Source organism: Rhipicephalus sanguineus, chromosome 9 (assembly GCF_013339695.2).
Source record: "Rhipicephalus sanguineus isolate Rsan-2018 chromosome 9, BIME_Rsan_1.4, whole genome shotgun sequence".
Lineage (NCBI taxonomy): Eukaryota > Metazoa > Arthropoda > Arachnida > Ixodida > Ixodidae > Rhipicephalus > Rhipicephalus sanguineus.
In genome coordinates this window covers 52,659,618-52,680,099 of record NC_051184.2, presented here as the reverse complement: position 1 = coordinate 52,680,099, position 20,482 = coordinate 52,659,618, and the positions used below count along the sequence as shown (strand labels likewise).

General features: G+C 47.3%; 2 protein-coding genes across 3 annotated transcripts in view; one reads left to right on the top strand and one right to left on the bottom strand.

Annotated features, from left to right (window-relative positions):
* The window catches only part of LOC119405138 (U2 small nuclear ribonucleoprotein A'), a 456,304-nt gene that overhangs the window by 25,168 nt on the left and 410,654 nt on the right, over positions 1-20,482 (top strand). The window lies entirely within an intron of this gene.
* The window catches only part of LOC119405137 (uncharacterized), a gene marked incomplete in the record, with an annotated part of 10,051 nt that continues 6,247 nt past the window's right edge, over positions 16,679-20,482 (bottom strand). Inside the window, 2 exon segments of the mRNA XM_037671934.2 lie at positions 16,679-18,061; positions 19,060-19,339. Of these exon segments, the coding sequence (XP_037527862.1) occupies positions 17,819-18,061; positions 19,060-19,339 (523 nt within the window).

Sequence of the window (20,482 nt, the reverse complement as noted above, 5' to 3'; positions counted from 1 at the left end):
GTGTGGTCAGAATTAAAGCACGTGATTGCAGTGTCGTTCATTGAGCAGCGTCACCAGAGACTCGGTGCATGTTTTCGATACAAAAAATTTGTTCATTGGTGGGCAGAAAGTGGTGATATGCTCCAGCGCAGGTAAAAGATCAATCTGACCAAACTGAATATTTTCCTTCAGTGTCCCTTTACGCTCTGCGGTGACCCGAGGTGCGTTATGGCGGTGAAATTAACGTGGCGGCCTTGCTTACACCAATTACTACGGTGCACGAGATCTGCATTTTCTTTTGGCTTTACGCGTGCTGTACGGCTGCTGTGAAGGGGACCTACATCGGCTCGACATCGAACGATAAATAAGGGCGCCCGCCGGCTCAGGTTAAAAATTGATTTCCTTTTGCTATTGAAGTAAATTTTTTTTTTTCGAAATACCGTGTTAAGACATTTTTTTCTTTTGAGTGTGGTGATTTTTATATTAAGAAAAAGTCTGTCGGCGGCGATGCCTTGTTTACGCCATCGAATTTCAATTTAAGAAAGTTCGAATATCACAAAATAAAGTGTCCATTTTAATGTCTTCATGTCAGTAAGGTTTAACTGCATACGTGTAGATTGGAGAATATGTGGCAGAATACTAAATTAATACTGGCAAGAAAACAAGAGAGTTTTTTGAACGGTAGTCCGCCACTTGATGCTGTGCAAGAGTATACAGATATTCAAGCATTCGCATCGTATATGCGAGAAGTACAGGGCCCGAAATTCACCAGAAATTCATCAATTTTTGTCAAGGGCGTAGCCAGAAATATTTTTTTTGGGGGGTGGGGGTGGGGGTGGGGAGGCCTTTCAACCACACCTTATGCATCCGTGCGTGTGTTTGTGTGCGTGTATATATACACATGCAACATTTAAAAATTTCAGGAAGGTGTGCGTGTTTGACCCCCCTCCTACCCTCCAACAGCCACCTCTCTGGCTACGCCAACGATTTTCATGATTGATCAATATAGCCTCTAGCCATGTGCCCAATTTTTTAGAGCGATTCTCATCGCAAAATTGGGTCATACCGATACCAAATAAGGCCTGGGGACTCGAATTTACCAATGGGCCGACTCATAAATATTTACATATGTAAATTATTTCATTCGTTGTCTCTACACGCGTTCAAAACGACCGCGAGTGCAGCAATGAACGTGCAGATTTGTTACCATAAATGACAGGTGAATGCTTTGCATACGTTATAGACACAAACTGCTCAAAATGTCAAGCGCCGCATGTATACGTGAATTAATTGCACGCACACCCCTTTGTTAAAGGGGTCCTGCAACACTTTTCCAAGTAATCATCGCGTGGCTTCATTAAAATATCTTATTTTCATGCAGCAAAAAATTTGCGAATCCGTCAAGTACGAGCGCAGTTGAAGGTATTTGTCGCACACTTCAAGGGCTTTATCTCTTCTTTTATACCAGCGGACGCGCTGAAAGCTACGCGGGGGGCAAGGGGGGGGGGCAAGGGGGAAGAAGATGTGTCCATTCGTCAGCGCGCGTCTTGACCTCTTGACCTTAAAGGAACTCCGGCGAGTTTTTGATATTCACCGATTTGAATTAAACTTCAAACATATGTTCTCTTCGGTACCCTGATGACATGTGCCAAATTATACAACCGTAAGTCGTTCAGTTTTTTAGAAAACGAATTTTAAAAGTGGTAGCCAATTCCGGAATCATGCCTGTTAAAGCGGGCCACCCTGTGTGTGTGACGTAACGTACCTACTCTTTTCGAACCCCGCCTCGCACAGCAGACGGTTGCAGCGCGCGCTTTCTTCTACGAGGCGGTGACGACGCGAGTAAAGTTGTTCGGTTTTGTTAGCTGCTAGTCTCTTAGTCGTCGTTGACATCGGGTTTTACAGTAAGCACGCACAATATTGAGCAACGAGGAGATCGATGAGGGGCACGTTAGCTACTTCACGCTCCGGCAGGTCGAAATCAAAACGCGATGCTTCCGCGCTCATATAGTAGCTGCAATTATTAGATGCGAAGTGACCACCCTTACTGCGCATGCGCATACCCTCTCCACACACCTCCTCTCCGCTCACCCTCTCCCCTTCCCCTCTCCACTACCCCTCTCCACATTCCCTCTCCCCTCTCCCATACCCCTCTCCCCTCCCCCTTTCCACTCTTTCTCTGAAACGCGGGCTAGACATGCCGAAATTCTCTCCTGCGCAACGCCGCGATGAGCTCGAGCGCATGCGCGTCCCCTCCCCTTCTCTCTCCTATCCTACGCTGCCCCCCTCTCGCCCGCCTGTCGACCGCGTTCCCCGCTCGCCCTGTGAGAATTAACGGCCAGGCTAGATGGAAGATACGACGCGCGTAGCGTCCCTCTTCGCGTTCCACGACGCGAGGTCGGTAGCATGCCCAACGAACGCCAACGGAACGCGATCGTGCAAGTGCTCCGACTTCGCATCGCCTCATGGTCCCCTTTAGCGGGAGATGGTGTAATTTTTTAGATGCGAAGCATCTTATAGCGGAGTTCGAACCGGTGGTGGTGGTGGTGCGCGGCGTGACCACCCTTACTGCGCATGCGCATACCCTCTGCACACACCTCCTCTCCACTCCCCTTTCCACTCCGCCTGTCGACATCCCCTCTCCCCATTCCCCTCACCACGCAACCTCTCCCCTCCCCCTCTTCACTTCTCTCCACTTTCTCTCTTCCCTTTCCCTTCTCCACTCTTCCTCTGAAACGCGGGGTAGACATGCCGAAATTCTCTCCTGTGCAACGCCGCGATGAACGGCAGCGCATGTGCGTCCCCTCCCCCTCTTTCTCCTCTCCTACGCTGCCCCCTCTCGCCAACGCCACCTAGACAAACTTCGTCAAGGCCTGGAAGCTGTTCGAGTGACGTGTCACTAGTGGGCTGACGCTCGACCTGCATGAGCTACGGTATGCGTGCTTTAGCGGCCTTTTAGTTCATTTAATATACACCGAAATCGGTATCGCGGAACAGGAGTGTATGACAAACAGGACTCATAGGCTGTAACATGTAAATTATGACATACATGTCATGTAAGGCTTGATTTACATGACACACTCTTGGAGCGCTCGCTGCCGTTTCATTAAATGTATGTATACTAAAATTGGCATAGCGTTACATGGTTGTATGACGAACATAAATGACAGGTTGTAACGTAAAAATCATGACATTCATGCCACGTGCGGCATGACTTGCATGCCACGCTCATGGTGGGCTCGCAACCGTTTGGCTAGCAAGATGTGTATCAAAACCGGCATGCCGTGACGTGGCTGTATGAGGAGCATAAGTGACAGGTCTTAGCATGCAAATCATGACATGTTTGTCAATTAAGGCGCGAATTATATGACATTGTCAAAGTAAACTTCCGCCTGTTTCGCTAACCGGATTTTTACCAAAATCGGTAGGACGTGAAATAAGTGCGTGACGAATATAAATGAGCAGCCATGTATTGCATACACGAGAATGTAAGTTCTATAGCATGGTATTTAACGAAATGTACATGCATGAATGCACGACAAACATTCAATAGTGAACCCGTTGTTATGACCCGAAGGCCTTCATTTGCCTCACAGACAAATATTGCGATATATGCAGATCCTTGCTGACTGCTACGCATTACATCAACTCCCACAGTGCGTGACATGTGGCGACCTTTATATTCGATTGGAACCCCCGTTATTTGCGTGCCAAATGTTCTAATAATGAAAAACAACGCATGCTTCAAAGTACATAAATAAGCATACACATCTCGTTCCGCTTTTTTGCCTTGTTTATTGCAAACTTCTCGTAGAATATCGTCCGGACTGAAGTGTTTTTCGTACACCTGCAAGTGACAAGAGAGTGACAATTTTACCATTCGCGTTTCTGCAGTTCACCCTAACATACTGCGAAACGCACGCACGTGACAAAAACGAAACGTAATACCATCATACTACATGAAAGGGAATACACGAAAATCAAAAGAGAAGGTGTGTATTTACCTTTGAATGATTTGTCGGGCTGAAATTATCCTTTGGGTTAACACGTATCCATGCCTTCCGCGTGTCTTCATCGGTTGGAAATCCAAATACGTGTGCCTTGGGCCTCGAGTTGTAGTTGCCACAACAATGTAGAACACAACACTTCCCTGGCATCACAGCCTAGTCACGGAACGACCAACACGCTCACAAACACAAGCAGCACACATCACAGCTTCGAAGGAACCGACGGCACTCAAAGCAACGCAGCATTAGCGTTTCTCGCACTGCTTTCAACTTGACTCGGCATCGGATGGCAGCCAGCGCGTGAGAGATTCGATACACGTCCAGCTTCGAAAACTAGTAATGCTGAAGTGACCAAAACGCCGATGCGAACGCGCCGCCGAACGCGGGCGTAGGCGATGATCCGCCACCAAGCACAGCGCACAACGCAACCAGCGTCGCATGATGCATGGGTGCTAGGTGCTAGCGTCCGCCGAGCAAGAGCGGCCCACTGAAAAAAGTCAGCCCACTACCTCTGACGTCACGCGACAAATGGAGTTTAGCTTCCCGGCCTTGACGAAGTTTGTCTAGGTGGCGTTGCTCTCGCACGCCTGTCGACCGCGTTCCCCGCCCGCCCTGTGAGAATTAACGGCCAGGCTAGAGGGAAGACAAGACGCGCGTAGCGTTCCTCTTCGCGTTTCACGACGCGACGTCGGTAGCATGCCCAACGAACGCCAACGGAACGCGATCGTGCAAGTGATCCGGATTCGCATCGCCTCATGTTCCCCTTTAGCGGGAAATGGTGTAATTTTTTGCTGAACTCTTCACTGGTAAGTTGAGACGGGCTGGCACAGCTCGATTCCGCGTCGATGACATCGCCAGCTTGCTTTTCGCGCGATAGAGGAAGCACGTGTGCTATGTTTACACCCTGGCCAGCCGTGGCGGCGTGTAGCGCCCTTCGTGACGTCATCGCATACCCAGCACGGAGCAGCTCAGCTCCCTGTTTAGGTTTCGACTCCTTGTTTATTGCTTATTTAAAATTATTGACGAGTCTTTCAGCAAAATGAACCACCCTTGCTGTTAAAGGACTGTTTATACTATTTGAAAACGGCATTATCTCAATATGGTCGAAAATGCACTGGAGTTCCCCTTTAAGCACTTTTTAAAGACGATAGTCTTTCTTGGGGAACTTAAACGCAGAAATTTTGGTCTGTCTGTCTGTCTTTCTGTTTGTCTGTCTATCACCCGATTCAGCCACCCGGCCAAAGTTGAACCACTGATCTCCACTAGGAGGAGCTGGATGGCGCATCGAGCACGCGGGCGTGAAGCCACCGGAAGCCGCCGTTTTTGTCCCGGAAAAGAGCTTTTCTCTTCTTTTTTTAAAGAAATACCTGCTTGTAGCGCAGTGAACTGTACGAATCGACCGGAAAAGTCGTCAGGGAAAACATTTCACGCGCAAGCACCTCAAAGTTGCATTACTTTTTACGCATTTTGTACGTTGCAGCACTCCGCCGTATTCGGACGGTGTCGGCACGGCGTCTGTCATCTTTCGTGTAGCGTTCGTCGGCGTCTAAAGTGAGGCGTAATCGCAGAGTTTGAAAAAATAAAAAATAAAAACGATCATAACAACAGCTGCCACCCGAGAATATTTGAATTGCGCGACTGAGACGCACAGAAGACGCCGGCTTCCGGGACAAACAGGGCACCTTCCGGTGGCTTCACAAGCGCCCGCCTCGCAGAGCGAGGATGCGCCGTCCAGCCTTTTTAATGGAGGTCAGTGAGTTGAACCACTTGCTGAAAACCCAGCCATCTTGAACTGGTGTGTAGGTTCATACTTGTGTACATTGTCGATCAAAATGCAAAAATTATGCATATCTGAGGCGCAACATCACTAGGTAAGTATTAGGTGGTGTGCTCCTTTAAAGGGCCCCTCACCAGGTTTGACAATTTTGAGCTGACGAACGCAATCCATGCACTAGGCGTTCACCATTACGTCTGCCAAAATTTGCAAGGCTACGCGCCGCGTAAATGGGTCAAATTTCAAGCTGAACGCTGCTTGCCCTTCTTCTCGCGTCCACGCGCCCAGAGAATGAGGGGATGACGTGCATGAGAGAATGGCCCTACGTAGATAGTAGTGCTGTGACGTCGCTCCTCTACGTAGACGAGTGTGCTCTGACGTCGCCAACAGTAGCACGTGACACTGCGATAATTATTTGACACGACGCGTAGTTTTTGTAATTTGTTGCTTGAGTGGATGAATAAAACTTGAGAGCAATAATAAAACACACAAACGGAATGTGTGCGTTTTCTTTTTTTAATTTTTACTGCGAATCGCAGCGAGATTCGAGACTAATCTACCTCCGTTTCGCACGCGTTCGTGTTCTCGCGCTTTGCGCATCGTGCAGACGCCACCCTTTACAACGAAACTAATTTTCTACTGCGTTCCAGCGCTCATTAGGCTCATTTATCCTCCCGCGTCTAACTAGATGTTCATGCGGCACACCGCTAGTCTCGCGTCCGTACAAATGTTGCAGCTTTCGTGCTCAGTAATAGGTTGAAAGCCAAGTGATCGGCGAGGGCGCATTCGGCATAACTTGCAGAGATGAAGCGCAAAGAACGCCGCCACAACACCGCTCGCGTCTCGGGGGCTCGGGCTGGTTCGGGCGCGTCATGCGCTCGTGACATTCTGTGCGCATGACGTGTTCATGCGTATGCGTTATGTGATCCTTCCGCTCGCGTGCCGAAGAGGGCAGGGAAGGGATTTGGCTTGCGAAGGCTACGCGGGGCGAGCGGCGAGGGTTTGCAGCTCGCCTCCTCGCATCATGGTTTCGCGCCGCTACAAATTATTGTTTTTCTCAGCTTCTAACCGACCGATTAGAAAAATTCTTGTGGCATAATGCTCTTTATTGGGCTCCCAACAACTTGCAATGTGTAACTAAAATTCGTTAGGTCACCTGGTGAGGGGCCCTTTAATAGAAAATACATAGATACGTAATTCTAAAGATCCTAGTTTCTTAAGCTGCGCTGAAAATGCGGCTGCGCTGAAAATGCCTATGCGCGCCGACGAACGCCCTCTGCCACGGAGGAAGGAAACCCTCTGCACAAGCTCATGTTTCCCGACATATTGCCAGATGGCGTCCATATCTCACGCAGCGCCTCCTCCATCGTCTTTACACGGCATTTGCAGCGGAGCACGCAGATACGCGGCCAATTTTTTTTCTTGTTCTTTTTCTTCGAACGCGCGGCTTTCAGTGTGATCGCTAGAGCGCGCGGGCACGTGACGGCATTTCGCGGCGGCCGTGGTAGCTATACAGCTCACGATGCTCAAATGAGCCAATGGCTGTGGACTTTGGGTTTATGGCGCAGTTTGGGTTTATGGCATCATTTGTCGAGACAAGAGGGAATGATTTCTAGCTGACTTGAGAATCAGTTGTAAATTCCAGGTCGCGTGCTGCACCTTAGTGTTTGGCTCACGTGTTTCTCAGGATCCTCGACTACCGACCGACAGCGTTTTCGGACCACTGAAAAAATGCAGCAGGGCCCCTTAAAGGGTCACTGAAGTGAAACAATGAATCAGTTTAGACGGATAAATTATTCTTTTAAGGAATGTCGCCATATGTTTTGAAAACGCTTTAGATTATGTCCCAGAGTTGATTGTTATGTGTATTCTCTGAGGAGGGCATTTAAAAATATTTGAAGTGTGTTAGGTAAAGAAAAACTAATTATACTACCATCACATAAATTACCCAAAATACGCCCATCACGGCATTAGTCATAACTGTCATTCCCTTAGCACGAAACAAAAATGGCTTGACAACGCTATAGCTGTGTATGTAGGCCGTGCATTAGGGTCTCTGTGACGTCATCATTATTAACATATATTATAGGCGAAAAACTAAAAATTGTGCATTTCAATTGAAATTGTGTACTGTCTAAACTTTTTACCGTTTTTAATTATCCTAGTTGATTGCACAGGTTAATGTCTAAGAAAGAAACAAAGAACGTTTAATAGAAAAATATTGACTTATTCAAAAGCTATGAGCTCTTGCCCAATGAAAAACAACTGAAAATCAGGTTTCGAGAAAAAAGTCACAGCATATCCACGTGGTGAATGATGATGAGTGAGGCGAAGCGAACTCGCGCTGCAGCACGGCGATGACATTGGCGCGAGCGTGGTCCTTCTTGATGGAATATATTGTGACTAGACTGTTTGAGAACCACAATCTGTTGCACACACCGCAACTATGCCCGAAACTGTTATCAAGGAAGACCCGCTAGAAGCGCGCGTCGGCGCCCTCGGGCAGAGCCCGCCTGATGCGTTTTGCAGCCACTTCACGTGCTCGCACAGCCTCGGGCTCTGCCTGCCGGTACGCGCGCTTTCTCGCCGCTTCACGGTCCTTCACATTTTTGAAGATCCGATTCGCGCCGCAGCCGTGCAGCTTCGGCCTCGCGGGCTCGAACGGCGGGTCTTCGCGCCGCAGCCGTGCAGCTTGTCGAGCAGCTTCGGCCTCGCGGGCTCGAACGGCGGGGTCTTCTCGCCGCAGCCCTGCAGCTTGTCGAGCAGCTTCGGCCTCGCGGGTTCGAACGGCGGGGTCTTCTCGCCGCAGCCGTGCAGCTTGTCGAGCAGCTTCGGCTTCGCGGGCTCGAACGGCGTAATCTGTTTCGCGGCGTCGACGTGCAGCTTCGGCCTCGCGGGCTCTCACCTCAGGGTTCTGTCTGCGAGCGCGCGCTGCCGCCGCCTTCCGTGCCCTCCGTTCCGCAGCCTTGTCTTCCATCTGGCGACTCCGAGCTAAAGAGAAAGCGTGCCAAGAGGGAGCCTCATGGCGCGTTACTTTTGAAATGTTGTCTTCGGGTGTCGTTGAAAACACGAGACGTAGTAAAGAAGAAAGAACGCCACACAGGCGAACACGCACGAGAGTGTCACTCGTCAACGTCGTCTTCTTCTTCTACTGCATACCAGAACGCGCGCAGTAAAGAAGAAAGAATGCCACACAGGCGAACACGCACGAGAGTCTCACTCGTCAACGTCGTCTTCTCACGAGCTAGAGGTGGCTACTACAACGCTACAAACAAACGGAGGATGGACAGACCCACGGCATAAGGAGCTTCGCCCCTAAAACAAGGATTAAGTCTTCCAAACACGTTATTTTCGGTTTTAGGCAGGTATGAAAAGACCGTAGCTCTTGAACATAACCAGATAAAGTAATTTTCTCTGCACCACATTTCTGAATGTCTGTACATTCTTATAATCTCAAAAATAAAAATTCGCTTCTTTTGAAAGAAACATCATTTGAGAGGGTGGCGACCTACCTTAAAACTCTACTGTCATAAATTTCACAATCGCAGGTTTACTAATACAAGAGAAAATAAAGGTCCAAGTTTAATTTTTTTTTATTTCCCGCCGGAATCTCTGCACATGAATATCAGCGTGACGTTGCGGATTTCAAAACATTCCTGCGCATTTGAGCGTCATAAATACAACAACGTTTCAGGAAACTTGGTGCGTGAAGTATCTTGTTCCCCCAGAGGACGACGTACTTCATTTTCATCGATTAAAAACCGTGTGGGCCCTTGTAGACACCGTAAAAATCTGTGACGTCACATTGAGTTGGCTCGGGAACTTCGATAAGGCCATGGTAGTAAGCAGCGCGAAAAGCAGCTTCCATGGATCCATACCAACTGGCCCAGCTAACTACACTTCGAGAAGGCATTGCTACCTGCAAAAGAAGCCGGAGCTCGTGCAGCGATATCATCATCATCATCATCATCATCATCATCATCATCCTGTCTACGCCCACTGCAGGGCAAAGGCCTCTCCCATGTTCCGCCAATCAACCCGGTCCTGTGCTTTCTGCTGCCACGTAATACCTGCAAACTTCTTAATCTCATCTACCCACCTAATTTTCTGTCTCCCCTCACGCGTTTGCCATCTCTTGGAATCCAGTCAGTTACCCTTAATGACCACCGGTTATCCTGCCGACGTGCTACGTGCCCGGCCCATATCCATTTCTTCTTCTTGATTTCAACTATGATGTCCTTAACCCCCGTTTGTTCCCTGACCCACTCTGCTCTCTTCCTGTCTCTAAGGTTACACCTATCATTTTCCTTTCCATCGCTCGCTGCGTCGTCCTCAATTTAAGTTGAACCCTCTTGTAAGTCTCCAGGTTTCTGCTCCGTAGGTAAGTACCGGTAAGATGCAGCTGTTATATACCTTCCTCTTGAGGGATAGTGGTAGATTACCATTCATGATTTGATAATGCTTGCCGAATGAGCCCCAACCCATCCTTATTCTTCTAGTTATTTCACTCTCATGGTTCGGCTCCGCGGTTACTACCTGTCCTAAGTAGACGTACTCCTTTACAACTTCCAGTGTCTCGCCACCTATCACTCAGCGATAGCACGAGCTCTCAAAGACTCGAGCTTCACAACTTTAGAGCAGCCGCTCGAGCTTACGCCAAGGGCGGGATAGACAAGATGACGCTACGAATCTCAGGCGGAAGTAACATAACCGATCACTCCATCGTATGGTTCCCGGCACACATGGGCAGCTCAGGGGGCGGCCTGCGGAATCTCAATGAGACCGCACACGAGGCGGCGCGAGGACTCATTGACTGCGTCACTCCGGTTTCGCCCGCTACACCACATATCGAGTACAGGGATCAATTATGCACTTGCAACGAGCTGGCTAAGCACTATTATCTAGGCAGACGAGAGTTCCCCCTCCCGGATAAGAAATTAACGAGCAGCCAGTCGGTCACGTTACCCTTGCTCCAGACAAACTCTTACCCCAACCCCTGCAGCATGAAGCACATCGACACAGACTACGACGGTCAACATGTGTGTGAAAAGTGTAGCGAACGTGTAGACTTGAACCATATGCTATGTGATTGTGCATCAAGTGACACTTACGCGCAGGACAAGGGGCATTGGGACAAAATGCTAAAGAGTGCTTAACTAGAAGGCCAACTTCGGGCTGTCCAGGAGGCCCGCGAGGCGGCGGAGAGCTTCGGGCTGTCCGTCCCGACGTGGGAGGTGCCCTCTACACTTGGCGCCTAGCCAAGTGTCCTTCAGGACCCCTTCTTTGGGCAATAGAGTTTTACCACCACCACTGCTACCTGCATGTTCTCTTCGCGCGCTTCCTCGCTTACTAAGCGTCCTCTCACGACAAGAGCAGTATTGTGAAACGGTAATTTACTTATTCGAGAAAAATGGTTCTTCTCTTTAGTGGCTATTAAGAATAACAAGGGAGCATCCTTCAATGCAGGCACGTGGCATTTCAAAAGCCGTGAAGTGGGCATTGTCGACACTAAGCAAATTTTTAGAAGCGGGCATTATCCTTGGGCATTAATGAGAATAGCATTTGGGACACATTAAAATGTCATTGCATGTATATATTTTGACGTGATGTTGTCTCGTTACGTGCCGCGTTTTGTGTAAACATATTTCGTGTGCGTGTGCGTGTCGTCATGTGAATGGACTTCGTGCTTATGCTATTCTTTATGGCGGCACTGACCTATCCGAGCTGACTATAGGTGTTATTTTGTGTAAGCTTTTTTTCACGTCCGTGAGTTTCACTGATATTATTTTCTGTGAAAAGGAGTAGTTGGTGAGATGTGAGATCGCCAACATCTCCTGAGAAAACATATTAAAAAATAATTCACGGCGCCGTCAGCGTCCTCCAGTAACCCCTGGAAAGGTTTTTTTGAAAATATGCGCGACTTCAGTTTTTGTTACTTCGATATACTCACTATAAGAAAAACGTCACAGTTTCGCCCTTGCGGTGAAGCAATTAATGGATAGCAGCAAATTGGAATGTCACACGAAGAACGACAATTAGCTCGAAACTTGCAGCGTGCCGCTGAAGCACAAAGATGGACGCTCGAAAAGAACGAACATGTATACACCTGGCAAGAGCGAACTAACAACTGTCACAGTTGTTACGTCTTTTGTGTTCGAGCAGCGCTCTGCAACTGTCGACTGTGCAGAACATGACGCTCTTAGATATTTTTCTTTTTAAAGGCGGCGCGTGGAGTGACCCCTCTGCGTCTCCTGCCACGCGGTGACGCAAGGTGTGCCTGGAGTTCTTTTTTTTTTCCACATCGCGAGTGGGTACAGAAAGGGGTCGCTTTTTGGTGCGCGTCTCAAGGGAAGTTTTCAAATTGAAAGAAAATGTAGGAGCGTTGCGTGATAGAGAACACGCTCAAGCTCCTTTCAGATCTGCGTACCGCCTGCGGTAAATGGTGTATATAGATAGCTTGCCGTTATTTTGCCGGCGGACGCATAGCGCGTGGTAGAGTTGTCTAACGCGGCGCGCTGCGGAGCGAGAGGTCACTGGTTCGAATCCCCAGTAGAGTGGTTCGGGCTTCTTTTGTTCTCATTTATTCTTTTTTGTGCCTTTTTATATATACACATACATATACGGGACATGACGGCAACGGCGATGGCAAAATCCACCGAGAGTGTCCATATAATTGTCATCGCAATAAAAAAACGAGTATTTTGGGAGTACTTCTGCCACACAACCATAATCGTCATCTCGCTTGCTCGCTTTTCCTTTTTTGAAAACCCTGCTCTCGCCACTTTCCTATCAAGAATGCTGTGTCACGCTGATAACGCGCACGCCATTCGTGACCGAGATATCGAAGTGCCGGGAACGCCGTGATAACACAACGAAAGTACGCGAGGTAGATGAGAATTATAGTTGTGTGGAAAAAATACTCCCCAAATACACGATTTTTTATTAGAGTGCTGAAACAGTTTGGGACATTTTCTTAGTGTTTTTAATGTGTTGTCAAAAAACAATCAAAAGAAGAATTCGTGCTTTTGGTCACCTGGCCAAAATTTAGGAAAAAAGTTTCCCGTAGAATTTGCCGCAGTGAATTGTGCCAGGCGAGCACCATGATTACAGATATGTGAGAGCTGAGAAAAAACAAAATTATAAAAAAAAGACAAGACCTCGCTTTTGCCCAGGGCATGAAAACCGAAAAATTAAAAAAAGAAACACCAAAGGTCCGAATTTACTCCATAAAACAGAAATAAGTGATGTAAAGCATGCGTAAGTTAGGCTGGTGAAACTTCATAAGTATAATACACACAGCTAAAATATTGTTTTATCCAGCTTTTGTAACATTTTTGATGGTTGCTTGTTGCATCGTTTGTTGCATAGAACACACCATAGACACGCGTCACATAGAGATAGTACGCAGGATGCGATCTTAGCGGCAGTGAACAATGAATAATGACATTCCTTGTACTGCTGTCATCCATTAACATCAGGGAAAACTGGCTTTGAAATCGTAAGCTACGACGAATGCTTGCCTAGCCTGTCAATGGATGTCGGAGTTAGTATGCAGACCTTGGCAGCATTTTTGAATATATTCACTCCTGCAAGTGATTCCAGGTGTCAAAACCAGTGCCACATCCTGTGGGAGTTTTATCTCATTTTAGTTATTCTGGCAAAAAGCACGCCCCATCCTCTTCAGAAGAATGCAGCAGTTAACTTTTCACTGCAAAAGAACAGCTTGACTTCGCTTTCTGTCATTTTGGGAAATCCCAACAGCACTTCCTTTCTTTCTTTGGCCGTCAGTTTCGATGCTGTCATATTCCAAGGTGGTAGGCTGCCTGTCTACGCAATTAACTCGCGCTGACACACTTCTAGATTAAAAACTAGACGGCTCTGCTCATAACATTCTAGGTCAGGTAGATAATATGATTCCTAAATTGTATTGAATACATATTTTAAGTGGTGTTATTAAATTATAAGGTTCACAACGAAAGTTTTTCTTTTTGATAGTTGTAATATGTCAGTTGAAAATGCTATTAATGAATCCTGGTTGGCCCCGAAGTTTGTCGCACTGGTTCGTCAGGACGTGCAGTGGATGTTCACAGAATTTGAATGAATCTACTTTTTGCTGTTTGCTCACGAAACTACTAATTGCAGCCAATCTACGCTAAATTTTGAATAAGAATGATCCACATTTGACAACAAGCATTTACACTGGAGACATCACTTGTTTTGACAAGTTCGAGAAAAACAATTTCATCTTTATTTCACACAGAGACTATTTGGGAAGAATATCTTGTTCTTTTTAATTAATTTCAACCGGGTGACCGAACACAACCAACTTTTGGCTGGTCCTTTCTCACCGTTCCATACGTACAAATCTGTCCACACGCTAGACCTATGGTCTTTGCCATTTCTAGCGTGCAAAATGCAGCAGGTATACCTACATGGCGTCCGATGGCGTCCGAAAACTATGTTGCCAAGACTTAGCGGAGTGTATATACGAACACTATCTTGTCCCTGGAAATATTGAGCCATATGGCGCAATTTTCATGATTGGTAGATGAGAAATGCAATCTATAAAAACGATCTTCTCGCAAAAAAGAGGGACCATATTTTCAAACGTCAAAATTTCGTCGAAACTTTTGAAAACCACTCTTTGCACGCACCCCTGTATGCAGCTACGTTTGCTCGCCTGTCTTTTTTTTTTTTTTTTTTTGGTGCTGAGTGTTATGTTCATCTTATGAAGCATGTACCAACTAGTACAGCAGCAAGTTTAAGGAAAAATTACAGTGAACGTATAAGTATGTGCGGCGCACGGCTTGCGTAGTGCACATGATGCGCCTGCCCTGTGTATCTTGGCTTTGTGAGTTTCCGTTCTGCAATCAGCAGAATCTATGCAGAATCAGCAGAACCAGTGCAATCTTAGCCAGAATCTATGCGCTATTCTTCCCAGTACAAAGTTTTGTCGAGTACAGGATGAGCCTTCAAATGTAATTGCAGCGCGAAAAACGCCAGGCCTGCGCTGAAACCGCAGCACAGTCACAGCGAAAGCTGGAAGAGCGGCGTTTCTAGAGCCCGTTAAGCTCTCTTGGGGCTACCATACAAGTACACTAGAAAGGTACCCACTACGCCATAAATCACACTTTTTGTGAAGTTGGGAATCACCTACTAAGCCATTATTCGTGATTGTGCGGAGAAGCGAGGCAATAGTTACACGTCTGTAAGGCATTATGTGCACTTTGTTGACGCGACGACTGATGACGATGAAGAATTATGGCTCAGCCCTCTGTAATGGGTTGGAATCTCTAAACGGCCCACCAGTTATGTTTTTGCATTGGGTGATGCCCGGTCGCTATTTCCCTCTCCCGTCATGCTGTATAACATACGTTGACGTGGGAGAGATACGGTGGGGGGGGGGAGAACTTTACTGAGACCCCGAGGAAATGGATCATGCGCTTATGGGCGCTTCCTTAGCAACCAATACAAGTGCACTTGCAAGGAACCCACTACGCTATAAATCATTGTAATTTTATTGAGACCCCGAGGAAGTGGATCATGCGCTTATGGGCTTCCTTATCCTTGGCAACCAATACAAGTGCACTTGCGAAGAACCCACTACGCTATAAATCATTGTAATTTTTGAGAAGTAGGGCAGCAAGCACTGTGCCATTTTTCGTCATTCTACGGAGAGCGTTGGTACCTGCTAAACGCATATAAGGCATTATGCGCACTTTGTTGATGCTGTTCTTGATGGATGGATGGTGGAACTTTATTAAATATAGTCCTGAGAGACGCGACTAGCGCGCAGTGGGCTTCTCCCACGTTGGGACGGGCAGGCTTAGCCTGACCGCCGCATCGTGGGCTCTCTGGACGGCCCAAAGCTGATCCCCCTTGTTGGGGCTTCTGATGGCGGAGCTCCACTTGGCTGGGTCGGCTTGTTCACTGCCCAGTAACGAGGGGCATCGCCAGAGCATATGCTCTAAGTTAGCTATTTCCCCTGTTCTTGATGACGATGAAGAATTATGGCAGAGCCCTTTGTAATGGGTTGGAAGCATTCGTAATAATATCTGGGGTTTAACGTCCCAAAACCAAGATATGATTATGAGAGACGCCGTAGTGGAGGGCTCCGGAAATTTCGACCACCTGGGGTTCTTTAACGTGCACCTAAATCTAAGTACACGGGCCTCAAACATTTTCGCCTCCATCGAAAATGCAGCCGCCGCGGCCGGGATTCGATCCCGCGACCTTCGGGTCAGCAGTCGAGTGCCATAACCACTAGACCACCGTGGCGGGGGTTGGAAGCATTCAACAACCTATTCGTTGCGCAATTCGCATTGTGTGACGCCTGGTTACAGAATTCGCGTTGTGCGACGCTTGGTGGTTATTTTGCTCCCCTACCACGCTATATTGCATATGCTAATGTGATCCCCCTTGTTGGGGCTTCTGATGGCGGAGCTCCACTTGGCTGGGTCGGCTTGTTCACTGCCCAGTAACGAGGGGCATCGCCAGAGCATATGCTCTAAGTTAGCTATTTCCCCTGTTCTTGATGACGATGAAGAATTATGGCAGAGCCCTTTGTAATGGGTTGGAAGCATTCAACAACCTATTCGTTGCGCAATTCGCATTGTGTGACGCCTGGTTACAGAATTCGCGTTGTGCGACGCTTGGTGGTTATTTTGCTCCCCTACCACGCTATATTGCATATGCTAATGTGGTTCCTTCCCGACATGAAGCCTGTATAGGACCTTTTTGCAAAGCAGTTTCATGCACCGGCATGGCTCAGAGGTTGAATACTGGGCTCCCACGCAGAGGACCCAAGTTCGAACCTCGTTCCATCCTGGAATTTTTTTCTTATTTCGTTTTTTTTCTTATTTCGAGCGATACTGGTTACGGACACCGGCGGCGGCGGCGGCGGCGGACATCTACGGCACCAAAAACGGCCGGTGAAATGATCTCATAACAGCTTTCGCTGTAATAATACAAAAATAAACAAGAAGCGCACAAATTGCGGACAAATTCCCATTTCTCTTTTTATAAATCACGCGGCAAGACATGATAAAAGGACAGAAGAGGGACCAACGAGCGCCAGCTTGCCCATATGGGCGTGCGTAGAATAGCCAAGTTTCGCCGCAACATCCCCCTCATTGGTTAAGCCCGAAAGAAAAGGTTTGCAATGGAAGCAAAAATGAAAAAGAAGCGTCGACGTCCTTACAGTGGCATGCCTTTGGTCCCCAGCTTTGCGGGGAAAAGGTGGGAAGTAAACAGTATTGGAATGCAAGATCTAGGAGGGGTCCTGGGCCCCTGTTATCGTCGAGGACATGCGTAGCCATAACGCGGCACTTCAAACAATGACAGGATAGGTCCGACTCAGTAAAGGTGAAATCCCTAAACTTTTTTTCTCTTCTTTGCAAAATAGCGACAACCATTGCAGCGCCGCCGATGATTCTCATTGGGTAACTCTCGTTATAGGTAGCCACGCTCTTCCTAACGCTCTTACATCGCCTGATGAAGCAGCGGGGGACGCGTGTCCCGCTCGCTAGTGACGAGGGATTTTAGCGGGGGGAGAAATGCGCTTCGCGTCCGCATATTGTCCACTGAAAGGTGCGTGGCTTCGTAAATCTAGGTTAGGAATAACATGGCGGCAGACGCCGGCCGCTCGTGAGAGAGGATCGGGAGGGCAGGCAGTTGTCGCTACTTTAGTAAAACTTGCTGTTTGGCTATAGTTGGTGCATGTTTACAAGAAAATTCGACGACGCAAACCACCGAGAAGAAAAGGCGAAAGAGCGTCACTTCTTTGCGGTGTTCGCGTGAATAAAAAAACAAACAAAATAAAGGAAGAGAGAGAGAGAGAGAGAGAGAAAGAAAGAAAGGAAGAAAGAAAGAAAGAAAGAAAGAAAGAAAGAAAGAAAGAAAGAAAGAAAAGCAGTACGTCAAGCACGCACGCGCCATGCTTCACTTGCCCCCATTTTCCCGATAGGGCAAGGGCTTCTGAAGTGTTTTTTCTTTTCGTTGCTCCGCTATAGTTCTACTGGTATGTCGGAAGACAAATTAGCCCAGTACTCTGCTTAATTTATTTAATTGGGCGTCTAATATTTCCGCGCGGTTTAGCCCTCTCATTTTTGCACACCAGCTCGTGTCGAAATGTACCAGTTACGTTGTAAACTAACGTATCGCCGTGCACTTCCAGCCCTTTCGTATGGTTTTTGAGGTTGACTATGTCAAAAGTATCGTAATTCGGCATATCTCCTCTCACTTCTTCGAGTCTGTACGCAACATACCCCTTAAAATCGGCCTCGGCGCTGAAGTTGCATTCCTGGAAAGCGAAATGAGAACAGAGCTTCATGAAATAAGATGTGCCAAAGTAAATCAATGCATGCGCAAAATAAGAGCAACCTAGCTAGCGTAGGTAGCACGATTTAAAAGCACAAGGACTGCTCAACTACTCTAATGCCCCATGGGCAGTTGAATACAGTGAATAAATAAGGAAGCGAAAAATAACTCATTTATATTTATGCGTATTATAATAGGCTCTTCAACGTCTATAGTCGCTGAAATGAAAAAAAAAATGGATAGGTTATGCGATGACCTTTTACCCTTAAAATACATTGCATAGTAAAAAGCTCAAGCAGTGCAGTTGCAGCCATTCCTCTAAATTCATCATTAGTGGAAGTAATAATTTCTGTCAGGAGCAGTAATCTAGAACTGTAGTCACTAATATACCTTTAGTTATTTACGACATGGCACGGCTAGAAAATGCGAAATTAAAGTTAGACATTATCCACAACATGTTTACTGAGTACAAATCCGAGAAATTACCCACAGTTTAAATTATCGCGCTTAGGATCTGCTCAGGAATTAGCGCGTACTATAGGAAGTCTGATGCCGAATTACGTAAGGAAGGTTTGCTGCACGTGCGATGGTAGAATCCTTGGAGGATTGGAGAAATAAAAAAAAAAATATAACAGACACTACATCAAATGAATATTCTTAATCGTATTGTTATTATCAATCAAGTAGTTTTGTTTACGTGTTTTTCATATTTTCGTGTTTATATTGTTCTGTTTAGAACGGCTCCGCCAATTCATCGACTCGTGCCCAGTGCATATGGCGTCAGTACACACTAGCTCCAATCCGAAATTACAAAATACGTACGGATATAACTAAGAAATAACGAAAAGAGATGATCTCATTGGTGAATATTTGAGTTACTCTGATGTCTCCCACCGCAATTTTCAACCAGCGTAAATCTGGTACCGAAACCCAATTTTTAACATACAGAGAAGTCGTTTGTGTACAACTAGGTGGACATACCTGTTTCACTACAGCCGCCGGCTTTTTCATTTTGCTCGGATTTACTCTTCTTTGGCTCCACGTTATACTCGATGCACCATTAAACTCAAGTGTTACAGTTACTGTCTTGTTTTTACTGATGAGTCGGACTGTGTCGTTGACCTTGAGACTTAAAGGCGACACTATGCCTGTGTCTATGTCCCATGTGAATATGTCTTTGCACTTCGGATTGTGCAAATCTTCTGTGTAGATGCAGCCAGCCCCGTAAATAAGTGGTTTTACCGTCGCGTGAACGGGAGGCCTGTAAATGAAAGAAATGAAGAAATCCTCATTGTTATGTGATCTTAACAATGTGGCCACCAGCACTTCGCAATCCGATATCGCAAAATACTAGCGGCACATGCCTAAAGCCTGTTTCACATGCGAGCGACCGAGCGGCGGGGCCCGCGGCGATCGAGCGGCAGCAGGACGCTCGGACGCGGCTTCGTTTCACATGCACCGCTTTTGCGCGGCGCGCGCCTCTGCGATGCGCAGTGATGGTTGTGGGAAGCGCCCGTTATCCGCGGGTTTCCTTTCTCCGGGCTCGCTTGCTTTGGTGCGCTTGGGTTGCAAGTTTCGCCAGCCTTCTACTTCGGTGATCGATTTTCACGCGCCTAAACCTTGAATGATGAAAATGTGCAGTTTATAAGAGTGCAATTAAACAACTTCAGTAGTCACGTTTATTTCTGTTCCAGCTTTCTTTTTTTACCACGCAAGTCATGTTGCACTCACATGCACTTGGCCATGAAAAAGCAAAAGAAAGAATTTGTTCTTGGGGTTTTAAGCTTTCACAGGGCTTTCGGTGACCTTTGCTCTCGAATGCCGCAAGGCGTTGGTGCGCCGTATGGGCCGGCAAGCGGATGCAAGCGGCCCAGTCGACGACATTGTGGGTTTGTGAAGGAGCTCGTCTCTTTTTTTTTTTTTTTTGCCTATGGGCATTCTGCAGTAAAGAGGCGGCGGCATTTGTCGTCTTCGGGGTACGTGACCACTAAAAAAAAAAGGAAAAGAAAACAGTAAACTGTTCGAACGTGGCTGCACCAGAGTAGTAAAAAAAAAAAAAAAAAACTGAAACGTCTACTGCGAACAAGTGCGGAGTGTCGTAGGTTCCCCCGTCCGGACCTATGTTGGTGTCACGATTCGATAAAAATACAAAGAACAAAATGACACGTGCAAACGATTTGTCTGCTTTGATGGAAGCGCAGTAAGGACAACAAAAGGAAAAGAACGGCGTTTTCTACACTGCCAGCTCGTTGCAGCGAATGTCGTCTGCTAGGAAACCGAGTCGGAGCGAGTTCCTCCCGGCGCGCGCGGCTGCTCTCGTCTCCATCCCTACGGTCACGTGCTCCCCGCGTCACTGCTCCCCCATGGGTTGACCTTGGGCAGCCGCTCTGCCGCTCGCGAATTT